Consider the following 16,753-nt stretch of genomic DNA (forward strand, 5'->3'; position numbering starts at 1 on the left):
TTCAGTGTGTCCTAAGGAGGATTGCACCTCACAGATGCTCATGGGCGGAGGTAGGTTATAGATTAAATTGATTTTGGCTTTATCTACCTCAATTCCATTATATAATATAGTATATTTAAGGACTATTCCATTTTGAACCATGAAAAATGACATTTTCCCCCATTCAACATAAGGTTTTTTTTCTTCACATATTTTCAACACAAGTTTAAGATTGTTAAGGCATTTGTGAAAGATATACCAAAAATAGTGAAATCGTTTGTGAAAACTTTTAAGAATTACCCCACTATATTAAAGAAAATGCTCAACATGCGTTGCTAAAAGGTGGTAAGAATATTACAAAATCCAAATATCATTCTTCATGTGCAAAAGTGACTAATCTTAAAGCAAACCGTCCAATGATGTTGTCATTGTTGTCCTAACAAATGATTGTCGTTGTTGTCCTGTCATTGAGATTTTTATTCAATAACTCGACTCCATGATGATCCACCAAATCCACGGTTGGGATCACGAGAAAAAAAAAACTACTTTTTCAGTAAGGAATTGCACGTAACATCCATGCACCTGCATAGCAGCATTCTTGTCAAAACAATTTTGAAACTCAAATTTCCCGGGCAGCGCTTTGGTGGATCCCTGACTGTGGGGTCATCATGATGTACGTGGCTTAAATCCACGCCGTCCATCCGTTCTGGAAGCTCGTTTAGGGAATGAGATCCAAATCTCAGGTAGACCACACCACCGAAAACAGTGGTGATTGACCATTAAAAACTTTTGGTGGGCCACGAAAGTTTTGTATCAGGATAATTTTTGTGTGGTCCATTCATCCAGGTCCTTTTGACCTATCAACAGGTTGGATGGAAAATAAACATTTTTGTGCCCCCTAAGAAGTTTTCAATGGTTGGTATTCAAATGCCATTGTTTCCTGTAGTGTAGACGACCTAAAGATTTGGATCTTCTTAGTTTTTTGTATAATGCTCAAGAATGATCTGTTAAAGTGGATGGACGGCGTGGATTTAAGGAAAATACATCATGGTGGTCCCCACAGCCAGGGATCCATCCACCTCGGTTGATCCAGGGATCCACCAAAGCCGCGCCCAAATTTCTGTCTCTTTCCGTATGTATGACTTCGGTATCTTTGGCTCCTTCCTCATCAGTAGGGGAAAAGAAGAAGAAGAAGATGAGGGGAGATGCCGTCTTCCTCTCCAACAGCCCCTCACAAAATCCCTTCCGGTAAATTTTAAAAGACAAAAAAAAACTCTCCAATTCCGCCATTCTTCATCATTTCCATCCTTACTCCTCAAAAACTCTTTCCTCCTCCTTTATCAGGTCATTAGAGAACGAGATCTCGCTTCCTTCTGACCCCATCTACCCATGGATCTGGTACCTCTTTCTGTCTCTTTCTGTCATTCTCTATTTCTTTATTCTCTTTCTGGGGTTTCAATGTTAGGGATTTTCTGTCTAGCTCCATCACGACCGCCGCTGATGATTACTGCCAAAATCCTCAATCTGGCGTGCATCTCCACGAGCTTTTGGAGGAATGCATAAACTGCTTTGAGAATGAAGATCGGTACAGAGACGATGCTAGATTCCTCAACGTTTGGCTCCTCTATGTATGCAGTCTCTCCTCTCTACGCAACATTTGGCTACTTCCCAGCAATTTTTAGATTTCAGGCTGGCATTCCTTACTGGTGGGCCCATTTCTTCAGTGATCAAGATCGTCCATCTTGCTAGCCCTATTGCGAGTATATGGTAGACTGGTGATCTCCTCTGCCCTTGCCATCCCGTCCGTGGGGTTCTTGACCTGAATATGGATGTTGGCCATTCTTTGTTTTTCAAATTGTATTTACTGGTGCTTCTGCAGCATCAAACACTCATGGGGTAGCCCACCTGAATTGTCCGGATTACTGAAACATGGGCTTCACCTGTTGGGAAGACACTGTTGATCTGGGGGAAGAAGTCTGTATATTGCTTTACTCGTTATTTTCAAAGGTGTTTTCTGCCGCTTGCTTTTTTCAGGCCGACGCGATTCAAGATTTTGGAAAGGTTTTTAGAAAATTGGAGGAAAAGAAGATCTGCCAGACTTATTCCCGACTTTATGGGATCTATGCTCTGTTTCTTGAAGTTAAGGGACAGTTGGCAGAAGCCAATGCCATGTATAAGTTGGGCATTTCAAGGTTTGTTCTTGCCCTCGCCAATTTTAATGTTGGAAGTGTCATATGGCATTGACGTCATTATTTATTTATTTTTTCATACACACACGCACACCCCAAATGGGCACTCGAACCCATGACCTCATAGTTGAAACACACTTTGTCTACCTCTAAGCCATGGACTTGAACCCTTGATCTTTGCTGTTTATCTGGTGGCACACACCATGGATTGGACATGGACCAAAACATCATCCATCAGACAATCCTAACCGTCAATGGTGGACTTCCTTCTGTTTCATATGAGCTGGTGGATATAGGAGTTTTAGCCATCAATTTGCAAGCCAACAATCAGATTGCAGCATCACCCATCTAGGACAGGGCCCACCAGATCGCCATCTGGATCACCGAGTAATGGCTTCTTGCATGTTATGCTTATCCACTAAAACCCAACCCGTTCAGGTTGATCATTGCATGATTCCACTTTTGTTTTAAGGTGAGTACCATCTTTGGTCCTTTGTTAACTTTCCTGAAAATTTTTGTGTAATAGGAATGCGGAGCCGCTAGAAAACCTGCAAAGAATGCATGCCTCATTCCTGAACAGAATGCGTGGAATTGTGAATGCATGCTCGCTTCAGAAGGTAGTGTGAGTGAATCCCATACCTGGAACGCAATAGAGTTTCTGCTCTCAATCATGTTAGCCCTCTGACCGGGGATAAGAATTACTAGCTGTTGATTGCCCTAGCTCTTCCCTCAATTGATTGCAATTATTAATATTGGTGAACCTAGTAATGCTGGAGCTATTGGCTTTATATCAGCTGGAACTAATATCTGATGCAATGAGATGTTAATTTGAGTTGCTAGGGCACGTTTGGTTGCTCAAATGGAACAAAGGCTTTCCAGACATTTCCGAGTGGAAAAACACCTTTTGTTTTCTAAGTAAAACTTAGACAATGCACACCACACTAATTGCCATTATTTCAACAAGTCAAAGGTGATACAAATAGTAGACGCCAAACTTGGGTTTTGCCAGACATCCACATGTCAATGTCTTATTATTTCTGAATAATAGTAGTTTGATTTAGAGTTGGTTTTGTACTTCTACTATTCTCCATTGATTAGATATTTCTGGAAGTGGATCTCTAGTTGTTCGTTTCTATTTCCAATTTCATCACTCATGGTTTTCTCTACAAGGGCATCAAGGCCAAAGACTCACTTTGGAAGGAATTCTAAAATAACATTTAGCTCCATTTCATGGGCCAGAGAATTGAGCTTAAAAAAAGGTGCTGTTTGTGATTAAATATTGTCATGCCCCTAAATTTAGAACTCGAGTACAATGATCTTGATTTCGAGTTATAGGGTGTGAACTAATATTTCATGTGTTCATTCATCACATTTACATTCAATTTATCATACATCCAAACCAAACCATAATTAAATCATCCAATCCATAATAATTAAACTTAAAATTTAAATTCAAATTCCACTCTGCTACTACTATTATCATCTTTCACTTAATAGTCTCTCAACCTAACGTATTACAATTTGTCCAGAGAACAATAAATAAATCAAAACTCAATTAGAGACAGTGTTTTAAAAAAAGTAATCATCTAAGTACTCGGCTTCCGCCGCTCCTTTATCTTCCCATAAACTTGTAAGAGTTATTAAATTTGGGTGAGCTAGAAGATCATATCCACCGCAGTTGAATTCTAGTAGATACATGATACGAATTAATTCAATAACTGACAGAATTGGACATGATATTAATAGAATAACGTAATTGATGAAAGTCATACAAGATGTCATGAATGAACCATGATGTCATGATGTCATGAATGCAGTGGTGTTGTAATAGTATATTCAATTAAAACGGATATCCATGAACTCACATGGATTTGACACTAGGAACCTGCCGCAAATCAATTATGCTCACCTAACTGGTCCAACAAGTCGTGTGCATTAACTAGGATCTCGTACGGCTTTAACATTAAAAACTTGTCGCAAATCAACCATGCTCATCTAACCTGTTCGACAAGGCGGCAAATCACCCATGCACGTTGATGAGCAAATCAACCATGCTCACTGATCCAACTGAGCAAATCAATGACAAGATCTTGCATGGCTCTGACATTAGGAACCAGTTGCAAATCAACTATGCTCACCTAACTAGTCCAGCAAGGCGACAAATCAACCATGCATGCTAATGAGAAAATCAACCATACTCATCGAGCTGTCGTCCATCCAGAAAGTAATTCCAAACAAAGTAATAGTATGAATTCCATGATGATGAAAGCAATTCTCAAGCACTTATAATGCAATTAATAGTTCAATTTCAAGCACACCATGATCATGATGTATGCAATGTCCATGAATAGACAATTCAACAATTGATCCATAAATTATTAGTGATTCCAAGGAGTAATTAATAACGCCACATAATTGATACAAAGAAAGGCAAGCGTTCAACATTAGAGTTATCCTACAAGAGGATTATTCCAAGGGAAACAGGCAATGTGAGGGCATACTCAAATCTTCGGAAATAAGTCTTGGCAGCCAAGGGAAGCCCCTGAGTAAAAAAGAATGGAAAATGGTTATTCTAGAAGTGAAAGGGCTAAGTTCGAAGCCAAAGGGTTAGATCCGAGGCAAAAGGTGAATTCAATGTATATCAAAATCCAACTCAGGAGAGAAACAAAAAAAAAAGATCCCTTATTCAGGATCTTAGATCACATAGAAGGGAAAAAAAATTCTGCAAACTGGGATTGGAGGAGCCTTACAATGTTAACATAATTTAAGAATTTCAACAAACTAAAAGAAATTCAAAGAGGATCGCTCACCTATTATCTCGAACTCTTCCTGAATTGACCATGACTCAGTTTTGACTCGTCTGTGACTCAGTGAGTCAAAAACTCGATTGAGTCGGTTCTCTCCTTCTCTCTCCCGTCCTCTCTTTCCTTTATTTCTCTTTATCTCCTTCTCTCTCCCTTTGTTTCCTCTCTCTCTCTCTCTCTCTCTCTCTCTCTCTCGCTCTCTCTCTCTACTGAAATAGACTCAACTCTCAGCTTGACTCGATGAGTCAACGATTCAAAATCGGCCTTCTCTCTCCGTCAAGGTGTCCCGTATCGGTATCGGTTGGCGTAACGGTGACCTCCAAAACCGATACGGATACGGGGGCGTAACGGTGATACGGGGGCGTAACGGCGCAAAATTTTTTTTTTGCCAAAAAAATATGAAAAAATATGGATTAAATCTGGAATATTCTAAGCATTCCAAATATGCATTCATTTATAAATTGGAACATGTTTATGGTGGTGTAACGGTCCACTCTTTAGTGAGAAGTTGTATCGGACTGTCTGATGAATTTATGAACCAGATAACCTGAATTTGACTACAAAATTCATATATTTAATTTTCTAACTATCTACTATCAATGATAGATATATTAGAATGAATGTAATATGAAAATATCTTACATTTAGGTGTTTGCAATTATTTTTGAGGGCCAAAATTCATGCGTAAATAGAAAAAAAAAAATAAAATGGCACCCCAAATATGTAAAATGCACATTAACATGTTCTACTATGATTAACACATCATATGGCATCATTAAAACAGCAAAAGAATCATTAAAAAATGATTTTTCGAATTTTCAAAAAAAGGGCCGAAATAAATGCGTAAATAGAAAAAAATAAAAAATATATATAAAATGGCACCCCAAATATGTAAAATGCACATTAACATGTTCTACTATGATTAACACATCATATGGCATCATTAAAACAGCAAAATAATTGTTAAAAAATGATTTTTCGAATTTTCAAAAAAAGGGCTGAAATAAATGCGTAAATAGAAAAAAATATAAAAAAAATATAAAATGGCACCCCAAATCTGTAAAATACATATTAACATGTTCTACTATGATTAACACATCATATGGCATCATTAAAACAGCAAAAGAATCATTAAAAAATGATTTTTCGAATTTTCAAAAAAAGGGCCAAAATAAATGCGTAAATAGAAAAAAATATAAAAAATATATAAAATGGAACCCCAAATCTGTAAAATGCACATTAACATGTTCTACTATGATTAACACATCATATGACATCATTAAAACAGCAAAAGAATCATTTAAAAATGGTTTTTCGAATTTTCAAAAAAAGGGCCAAAATAAATGCGTAAATAGAAAAAAATATTAAAAAAATATAAAATGGCACCCCAAATCTGTAAAATGCACATTAACATGTTCTACTATGATTAATACATCAAATGGCTTGATTAAAACTGAAAAACATCCTTTAAAAATTTATTTTTCAAATTTTAAAAAATGGGCCTAAATTAATGCGTAAATAGAAAAAAATATTAAAAAAATATTAAATGGCACCCCAAATTTGTAAAATGCACATTAACATGTTCTACTATGATTAACACATCATATGACATGATTAAAACAGCAAAATATATTAAAAAAAGTATAAATACCTATGTTTGACGAATTTCTGAAAAATGGCCCGCCGAGCTTTGATTCAAAAAAATCTATAATATAATGTGTTTTTCTATCAAATACCTAGCTAAGGTTGGTCGAAATTAGTAGTAGAAGGACTTAGAAACAGTTTGAAAGCAAGAGATTTCAAAAAAACAGCAAAAACAGAGCTAAAAAAAAAGTTACCGTTTCGGGCCCGTTACGGGCCCGTAACGGCCCGTTACGCCCGTATCGCCGATACACTCCCGTATCGGCCGATACGGGTACAAAAAATCGAATCGGCCGTTTCGGCCCCGAAACGGGTAACGGTTCGCACCGTTACCGTTACGTATCGGCCGATACGGCCGATACGTAACCGATTTGGCATACCATGCTCTCCGTCAATTTCTCTCTCATTTTTATTTTATTTTATTTCTGATGTGTTCTCTTTCTCATGTTCGAATGGTTTTTATAACCTATTTTCACGTCTCTCGATGGTTTTGCAAGACGTTTTGGAAAAGGATTCGTGACGAGTTTCTTACACATGGAAATATCTAGCGAGTCACCTGATGCTGGTTTTATGGTTTCACTATGCTCCACACAATGCTTTGATCTTGGATGTGATTTGATAATGTTACGTTGATCATATGAGCCTTATAATGATCAGATCAGATCTTGTATCAGTATTCTTTCAAGAAATCATCTTTAATTGTAAATCTTCACTTGTTATGAATTTTGATGTTCCACTACACATGGACAGTCTAGATTGATCAAAAGAAGCTCGGGGATGTCGATTTTTGAAGCTCCAATGAAGTTTGCCTGGTGGGTTTCGAGTTTGAACGGTTTCAACTATGAATGCTCGTTGCCAACAAATCCAGAAAGAAATTGTGTGCGAATCTAGTTTCTCTGGTAGCGTTTGGTGTTGAAGCATAGCAATGGGTCCCACAACAATGAACAGATAGGATTTCGTGAAGATCAGTAACCCTTCTCCAAACGGTCTCTTGCCAATTGTGGAATGTTGAAGATTTGTGGAGAGGTAACTTCTGCTTTGTTAGCGTGCACCGAAGATGGTTGAATGGACGACTACGATCCGTCTTGGATGGTTCTTGTGGCTTGTATTTGGATTAGGTTTCCAATTTGAAGATGGAGAGAGATTATTTGCTATAAACGTTGATCACGCTTGCAGGAACAAGTTTTCAATTTTCGATTATTTCATGCACGCACACGTGCTGACACATGTGGCTTGATTTGCACGTGTGATCAACCAGGGTTTGGTCGACCGTTAATACAAGGCTACAATGTGTAGTGGCCACCAATATATGGTTTGAATTCGTCGAGTATCGATCTCCGATTTGTTATTCTTGATGGTGTGACTAGAAGCGATTTAATTTGAATTTAGCGGTCGAATCATCTTTAAAATCATCAATCGAGTGGTTCACGAAGTCCTTTAAGGTGTTAAGGTGTAGATGTGGGGTTAGTTTCATCGATACATGGTCAGATTGTGGTTTATCGGGTGGAGGGTGCATGATGTAGGATGCACATGCAACTTACTGAATCCCTTGATTTTAGAAAAGGTAGAATCCGTAGGATTTTTCCTTGATGATTTGGGGACTCTGTATATAGGTCCAGTGTTCAGGCATGGCCCGATGCGTAAACTAAATCGGTAGATTCGCTGGGTGTCACCTATAAATGACAGTAAACGAAAGGAGTGCACAACGACCTTGTTGAAGAGGACTCAATCTAATTTTCTTGCCCTCAAACATGAATGTACAAATATTCGAGCGACCAAATATTGTAACGTCCAAGTCAAATAACCAGGGCCTACCCAATATGATGTGGTCGACATCCATGCAAACCACATCACTCCACAATGAATCCTTATACGACCCAAACTAGATGGGGATACAACATCGTTGTGAGACCGGAATGGAGGACTCGTTAACTCATGATACTCTGTAGGGCGGAGGGTGAGACTCGACTTTTAAGCTTAGTCGACTCACGGTGCTGGTAGAGACCACGTTGGTACAACTGCCACTGTCCATGATCACCTTACAATTCTTTTCTCAACACTTGGTATAAGTGTAAAAGATCGTGTTCCTGCGCCAATCATCATTTTCTTTAGCTTGGGCAAAGGCGCATTTGACTACCGCGAGAGTGTGGGTCTCCTGATCATCAAACTCTTCATCACTAGCACCAATATCAGGCTCATTCTACATCGCAATTGTCCTCGTCATCCTCACCTGCCTCACTATCATAAGAGCTTTACCTCTTTCTTTGTTTGGTCATTCCTTCGCGAGATGACCATAACCATTGCAACGGAAACACTGCACGTGCTCACTTCCCTTCAAAATAGTGTTGACTAGACCCTTACCTTTAACATCTCTGTTATAGGTGGGAGCACTGGTCGAGGCTTTGGTTTGGCTCCCCAAGTTAGGTTTGACTCCTTAAGGAGCAACTCTGCCACTGGAATCATGAGACCCAAACTGCTTCATGGTTGGTTGCACTAGGTATCGCTCAAGCTCTTCTACCCTAAGGTAGGCCTCCTCTAGTGTACCAACATCATGGGGGATGAGCTCATGCCTAATCTCAGGGCGCATGCCCGTCTTAAAATGAGATAGGGTCACAACAGGAGACTCATCGACATCACATCACATCATGTACTTGAATCTCTCGATGTAATCCGATACAAACATCGACCTTTGCCTTAAGGACTGCCACTGGTCCAAAAGGCGATCACAGTAGGAGAGCGGGACGTATTTTTCTTTAAGTTCTTTCATCTCAACCCATGATGTAATGGGTTCATCTCCATGCCGCTCCGCCTTCTGTTTTGTATTGGTCCAGAACAATTTGGCTTGACCCGTCAACTTCATCTTAACAAACCTCGTTCAACGGTGATTTGACATACCATGCTACTCAAAGAAGTGGTCCATGTCAGTTAGCCAATCAAACGAATGCTTCGGGTTCAAGCGACCATTAAAACTGGGAGCATTGACTTTGAAAATTTTCATAACCCTTTCCTTAGGGTCGTAATGATCACACAACTCTCTATGTGGCGCGTGGGTTCGCACTTCTAAATGACCTGCTCCCTGAACAAAGTTCCTATTACGACCCCTAATGGGAATGGACCCAGCTTAACTAGGTCTTCATCCGCTGACTCTCTTGCCTGGGATTGGTGGTCTTCCCTGGTGATGGGGGTACTGTGAGATGTAGCCTCTAGCCGCGTGATATGCTGGTTGTTGGTAGGCAATTGTGCGACAGTGGTCGTATTGTGCGTCTCAATGGCCATTAAACGACAGTTAATCTTTTCGAGAGCCTCGACAATCTGATCCGGGTTCATGGTGGGGAATAGACCAAAATCACGACTTGTTCGCATTTGTATACATTAAACAACCCTAATGAGAGACAACCTAGATGAATGTCTACTATATGATGAATGTAGTGCAAAAATCGGATTTGACGACGCTCAATGTGATGTTATATGATGCACATGTATTTGATATATGACGACACTTAGTACCTTAAACCTTATGGACAACCTTAGAATTATTCAAATAAGGCTAAAACTGAAAATTCAACAACTATGTGTGTTAAAGTCAGTAAATCTGAAAGTTTCAGCAAGATAGGACTTTGAAAGTACCCAATCAGAAAATTCAGCAAGCCAAATCAGAAAATTCAGCAAGCTACTTGCGACCTATATGCTCTACTATGGGTATAGGAATTTTATCTAACACCTACCCTACGCTAGACTTAAGCTTTGATACCAAATTTGATGTAGGATGATGGACACTATCACAGGATGTAAGATGGGAGATCAATTACACATTAATTTCAGCAATCAACATGTAAAATCAAGCATATCCACTTAATGAATTCAGAAATTTAGATTTATAACACGAAGATCCTAGGTTATCACATACGCGGTGCTCGAAAATATAAAATAATTCAAGAGTGGCCAGTGTGGGTAGTGCAACAACCATGTGGATAGATAATGGTGCAAGCAAAATTCTGGTTTGTTTTGGATTCATGGATAGAGATTTAGGATTGAGGTTTTTAGGGATTCAAAGGATCTAGGGATTAGGGAGGTTTGAAGGGAAATCAAAGAGGGAAAACCCAAAACGGGGGCCACACGTGGCTGCACGTATGAATGCACGTGTGTGTGCGCGTGCACGTACAGGTCCACACATGGCTAGGTAAAAGGAATGAAAGAGAGGGAGGGTTGGGTAGGGTTTTGATGGGTTGAGAAGGTTGTAACGGATGGGTGAGGAGGAAGACAAGAGAAGAAGAAGAAGAATAGCTTTTTGAGAAGAGAAAAAGGAAGGATGCACCTTAGGGAATCCACCACCAAACAATCCTCTATCCTTCCACAATTTAATTGGAAGTGAGGGTTTCTCATAAACTTTAAAATACAAGGAGGAAAATTCCTTCACACAAGAGAGCTTCTCTTTGTTTTTTTTTTTTGTTTTTTTCCTTCTCATTAACTTCACTAGGGTTGGACGTCCATCCCTCGTGCTTTTATAATGAAACTTCAAACTAATTACAATTATGTCACTCACTTAAGTGAAATGATCCATCATTCAAAATAAGGAAACTAAAGCACCTATTATCAATCTCAACTGTAAAATAAATCCTAAAAATAACAAAAAACATAAAGCGAACAAGATCAGAGTCCAAGAGGCTTAGATCTGGAAAAACTAGTGGCCTGATAGCCTGATTGACAAGATCCAATGGTCGGATCGACACAAAATAAAATCCCTACGACTAAAATGGTCTCTTGAGTAGCCCACATGCATCATCCTAAAGTGGGGTCTTCTTGATGCACCTCCAATGCATGTGGGTCTTCAAAATGGCCCGGTGGGCCCCATCTGGATCTCCTCTTCCATCCACAGAGAAAGTTGCACTAATGTGGGTGGTCGCCTCCGTCTTTGGTACACCCGGGTAGGTCCTCTGATGTCCCCAGTACAGTATCTACAATATCGTTCAATACATATCAATACGAGCTAATTCAACCCAAAAGCTTTGGGATGTGCCGATTCGGCCGTGTATCATGTATCATGTCTGCACAATATGGATTCGGTATGGTCCTATTGGCCGTTACGATGCTAATAGTCAACTTTGTGATTAAGTTGGGAGGAAAAAGCAAAACAACCAAGAAATCGTATCCACTAAGTTATGGGTCTTAGTGGAATATGGCTGGCTTCTAATGAGTTGGAAGGATTGATTCATGTTTGTAATTGTAAAGAGGAAGATCCCTCATTCAGTTTAGGAGGAAATCATTGGCTTGTGAAAGCTTATAAGGATTTATTCTCATTGCTCATCATTCTATTGCCCAAAAGAAACAACTCTAGTTTCATACAACCCTCTGTGAATCATATTCTGGGCTGAGGTCAACCATAGGCCTGGCCAATTGATAGTGCTAGTTGTGATGGTGGGGTGGAGGTAGGTGAAGGTTCATGGTGGCACAAAGGTAGTTGTGGAGGTGGAACGTCCCTTCTTCTTCCGTCCTCTTCTTCTTTCTTTCATTTTTTCTTCAATAAAAAAATGACTGAAAAAGTATGCTAATTTCTTGGGAAATGATTTATGAGTACTGACATCCAAACATAAAAACAAGAGATTAAAGTCATTTATGGTCTCTATGAAAAAAGTCTTCATGAGTTTTTTGGCTGGTATTCAAACATGCCCAAAACATTTCCGATTCTTCAGATATTTACTGTTGGGATTGATATTTACTGTTGGGATTGATATGAAATTGTTCTTCTAAATTTTCTTGTGTAGATTGATACCGATGAAACCGTTAATCATGGACATGGAATCAATTTTGTAAGCCCATGGTCCATGTCAACCACTAACGATCTATTGAAGAAGATAGATACTCAAATCATGAAGTATAAAGTAAGATACTTTCGTAGAGTTCACTCATTTGCTTTTACCTTGAACCTACAAACCAATGGAAGTCTTTTGGGATATCAATTTCAGGGATACTATAAGAGTGCTAAAGTCTATTCTGGAAAGGTCTCCATATCTTCTTTGCGGAATTCTTCTAGGAATAAGGTCATTGAGTTAGGTGATGTTCTTTCTTGCTCATGAATCTGATAGGTCTCATTTTTTTTGGGGGTTTCTTAATGTTCTTTTATAATTTTTTTCTTGCTTTTGACATTCTTATTTCTTCGTATGTATACCATGATTATCATTCTTATTTCTTAGTATGTGTACCATGGTGGTAAACTCACAAAGAAACAGGGACAGTCTAGCATATTACATAAATAACTTTTATAGAAAATTAAGAAATTAGATGTCTGTCTTGTCCCCTTCAAGGAAATGTGTGTATATTCAGCTTGCTAAAAATTCAGAAGCAATCTTCATTCAATGGCATCGTCATGAGAGAAATTTAAAACTTCTTTAGAGGGGTAAAAATAACTGGTTTTGATCTCTTTGTACTGATCTTATTTGTTAAATAATGTTCTTTCACCTCAATGTGCTTCAATTGTTTGTGAAAAATTGGAATTGTTATGTTGATAACATTTTGATTGTTGTGCAATGCATAATTAGAGGTTTTAATGCAACTATGCAAGAAAAAAATATTCTCAAAATGCAAGGTCATCCTCCCAAGTACTTGGGTATTTCTCTCTTAGATTTGAGATGTAAATAGGTTGGCCCCACTACTTGGGCTTTCAGGCCTTGCCTGCCAAGATACGAGTTTGGGCTTGGCTAATGGGCCTACGTGATACTCTTGGGATTGAAAGTTATAACCCAATTCCTAATTGGGCTGTGCCTGGGCCCACTGATAACAACCATTGGGGCCATTTAGATATGGTTAATTGGGCTGGGATCTGTCCTAGTCTCCGACCCTACCTAGAATACCAAACTAAATGATAAAATTATAGTGTCTCCCACTCTTTAGATGAGCTGGACAGTGTAACGTGTGTGAATGATCCAGGGTTCAATCCTTGGGATTGTTACCTTAAAAAAAGATAAAATCATAAGCCTTTATTTTTAATATAAAAATCCTTCTGCTTCGCTTGTGCTTTTTAGGTTCAATACAGTTTGGGCCTAGGCCCAAAATGGCTTGGGTCTTTGTCATGTATATTGGGCCAGATCCTGACTGGGCAAGGAGCCCATTGATTGCCCTATCTTGGATGGACTTGTGAGATCTCATTTTCTTTTGTTGGTAAATAACTTCCAAGAACTTGAGTGATGGAAATGAAACCATCTACCTATTAGAGAGAGGCTTTTATGAAATAGTCTTGTTCGGCATTGATAGATTTTGCCACCACAAATTTTTTAATCCTGAGAATTATTGGAGGGGATCTAGAATTAATGTAGTTTAAAGATCTAACAAATGTTAAAACTACAAACCATGTAAGATTGTCTGGAGATCACAAGACAGAAATATGGAGGCTTGGTTATTTGGAAAAAAAAAAAAAAAAAGAACTTGAAGACATGAATGATGCATGACTTACGAACTTACCTGAAAAGCCATGAAGTTCTACTTGCATGATTGAGTAAAATTTAAATATTTGGATGACTTCCCCATCTAGCCGATTAGTCGTGGAATTGACAACTATGATAGCTCTAGTATAGACCAAGATAATTCATTAATTGTGAAAACTGACTTAGGACAATCCCCCAAGCCCAACTAAACCCATATCCAAATTAGTGTCAAGTTTATAAAGTGAAATAATTTACCCTTATTCAGGATTAACTGACGAGACATTGTCTTACCATATGCACGAGCCACCAAGTGCTTCCTATTATATTTTTGTAAATGCATGCTTGTAGGTGTGGTGGCTGTGCCTACTGTAGGGTGATTTTCAATGTGTATATAAAAATATTTATGTGGGACGTCTCTATCAAGAAGTAATTGTGCAGTGTCTTCGACTGCTGTTGTATTGAAAAAAGTCAATGCAAATTAAAAAGTTGGTGATTAGATGCGTGTAGTAGAAGAATTCAATGGCTACAACTGGATTTTTTTTTTTTTTTGTTTGTGCGTGCGTGTGTGTGTGAGCCCCATTAAAGATGGGTTTATGGAAAGTTCATAATTCCGAGGAAGTTTGCTATTGAAGTGATTTAGTGGCTTTTTTTTTTTTTTCTCTTCATATTCTTAACTCTGATCTGTCGAAAGAAAGAATTGGTGGAAGTTGGAGTTGTAGAACCAACTGTGTGTGTGTGTGTGTGTGTGTGTGTGTGTGTGTGTGAAGGTGAGCCCCATTAAAGATGGGTTTATGGAAAGTTCATAATTCCGAGGAAGTTTGCTATTGAAGTGATTTAGTGGCTTTTTTTTTTTTCTCTTCATATTCTTAACTCTGATCTGTTGAAAGAAAGAATTGGTGGAAGTTGGAGTTGTAGAACCAATGATAAAGCATTGTATTTTCCCTCTTGTTGTGTTCTTTTCGTTTGTGTTTGCGCTTGCGTGCATGTGTGAAGGGTTGTTGAGAAACTTACCAAGAATCATGAGTTGCTGAGATGTGGTTCTTTGATTGGAACATTATAAACAATAAAAAAGAGAAATATAAAAATATCGATACTAAAGGGCAGGGATGGTATTCTCCTGCCTGACTAGTGCTTCCAAGTGCCCCAATGGCTATATTGGTTACACATTCTTGTCACGAGATTAGACTCTTGATGACCTGTGCCCCTTCATATGAGTTACAAACTTACAATTCACTTTCCTGCATCTATTGGTTGAGACAAAACAAGAAAGACAATACCATATGACAAAATATTCTAACAGTTCAATTGCATTCACTCCACCTCAAACTCAACATTTTGTTATCTCAGATCTTCAATTGCAGCTTGTCTTTATATTGAGCTTCAATAGTCCATTGACCTTTCAAATAGTAGGCAGTTACTGAACTAGACAACCATTGACTTAACAAGCTGTCATTCACATGCAAAAAATCCTCTCCGAGCAACATTGCAACATTACAATGGTGTTGAGAGGTGACAGTGGAATGTGAGGGCACATGAGCAACACCACGCACCTATGTGAGTGAACTACATAACAATAAATAATACAAACCTAATAAATGAAGTGAAATTAGTGGAAAATCAATGCTCTAGTGCCAATTGAATCCTTCATGCCTGGTTGGGTCGAGCAATGCATCAAACATTTTCCATGCGTTGGTCCATATCATTGAAACTCCATTAGATATGAATCAAGGAACTCTGTAGAAACCATTCGGAATCAAAGATAGTAGTAATTTTAACCACTTATTAACCTAAGTAGTTCAAACCGCTGCATCTTGTTTTGTAGGCATTTCATCGAACAATTGTTGCACACGACCCACACTTTTGCTTTGGCATTTGATTGAGTGGAAGAGGGATCACCCCCAACTCCATGGTGGAAGCTCCACTACATCAACCACACTGCCGAGGAATGGGGACATTGAAGAAACGAAGCATGGTGGAAAACATTGAAAATTGGGTAAAAGATAGTGGTGGACATATCCACCATGAAGACGGTCTTCTCTAACAACTACAGTGACCATGTTTGCGACGATGACATGCTTCTTGCCAACGGTCGTGGCTTGAATTCTGATTAGGATGAGAATGTTGGGTGCGTCAATTGTTGAATCAAGGATATAGAAGAAGTAATTGATCATAGATTATTTCTGATGGCCACGTGGATCGGTTGGATGGATCTTGAAGGAAAGGGCACTCCTACTCGATTAGAGGTCCCAGGTGCCCAATTGGCTAGGTCAGAGTTACAAATTGCATTTCCACAACTACTTGATGCGGTACAAAACAATAAAGACTACAATAAGATGACACCTATTGACTGTTGAATCTGTATCTTAGGATTTAGTTGCATTTACTATTATGATTTTATGATGCATGCAAATCCACCTAAAAAGATTCTATCTCAAATAGAGAGTCACTTTGATTAAAGGCCTGTTTGTTTTCCAGGCGTTATATTTTATTTTTCCTGCCATAACAACAATCCCCTTATATCTCTTTTGTTTTTGTAAAAAAATAGTTTTAGGAGCTCCAATTATACGACCTCTCATAGGTGCCAAGACATAGCACCTACGACTAATCTGAAACGACCAGTGGAAAGATCTCATTAGGACACAATCCCATATAGAGATCTAAATCATACACACTATCATTGGTCCAAAAAGTGTGGTGCATTTCTCATTGTTGAAGTGCCATC

General features: G+C 38.7%; 1 protein-coding gene across 4 annotated transcripts in view; it reads left to right on the forward strand.

Annotated features, from left to right (window-relative positions):
* Positions 1-1,099: 1,099 nt before the first annotated feature.
* LOC131221209 (mitotic checkpoint serine/threonine-protein kinase BUB1-like) overlaps positions 1,100-16,753 on the forward strand; it is a 69,301-nt gene continuing 53,647 nt past the window's right edge. For 3 of the 4 annotated variants that reach the window (XM_058216389.1, XM_058216390.1, XM_058216393.1), the window contains exons 1-7: positions 1,101-1,227; positions 1,324-1,377; positions 1,460-1,607; positions 2,014-2,171; positions 2,695-2,785; positions 12,376-12,492; positions 12,577-12,664. In XM_058216389.1, the coding sequence (XP_058072372.1) occupies positions 1,118-1,227; positions 1,324-1,377; positions 1,460-1,607; positions 2,014-2,171; positions 2,695-2,785; positions 12,376-12,492; positions 12,577-12,664 (766 nt within the window). In that variant the 5' untranslated portion in view covers positions 1,101-1,117. Of the gene's footprint in view, positions 1,228-1,323; positions 1,378-1,459; positions 1,608-2,013; positions 2,172-2,694; positions 2,786-12,375; positions 12,493-12,576; positions 12,665-16,753 lie in introns of all 4 variants that reach the window. The other variant, XM_058216392.1, reaches the window with a different exon arrangement.

The sequence above is a fragment of the Magnolia sinica genome, chromosome 12 (assembly GCF_029962835.1).
Source record: "Magnolia sinica isolate HGM2019 chromosome 12, MsV1, whole genome shotgun sequence".
NCBI lineage: Eukaryota > Viridiplantae > Streptophyta > Magnoliopsida > Magnoliales > Magnoliaceae > Magnolia > Magnolia sinica.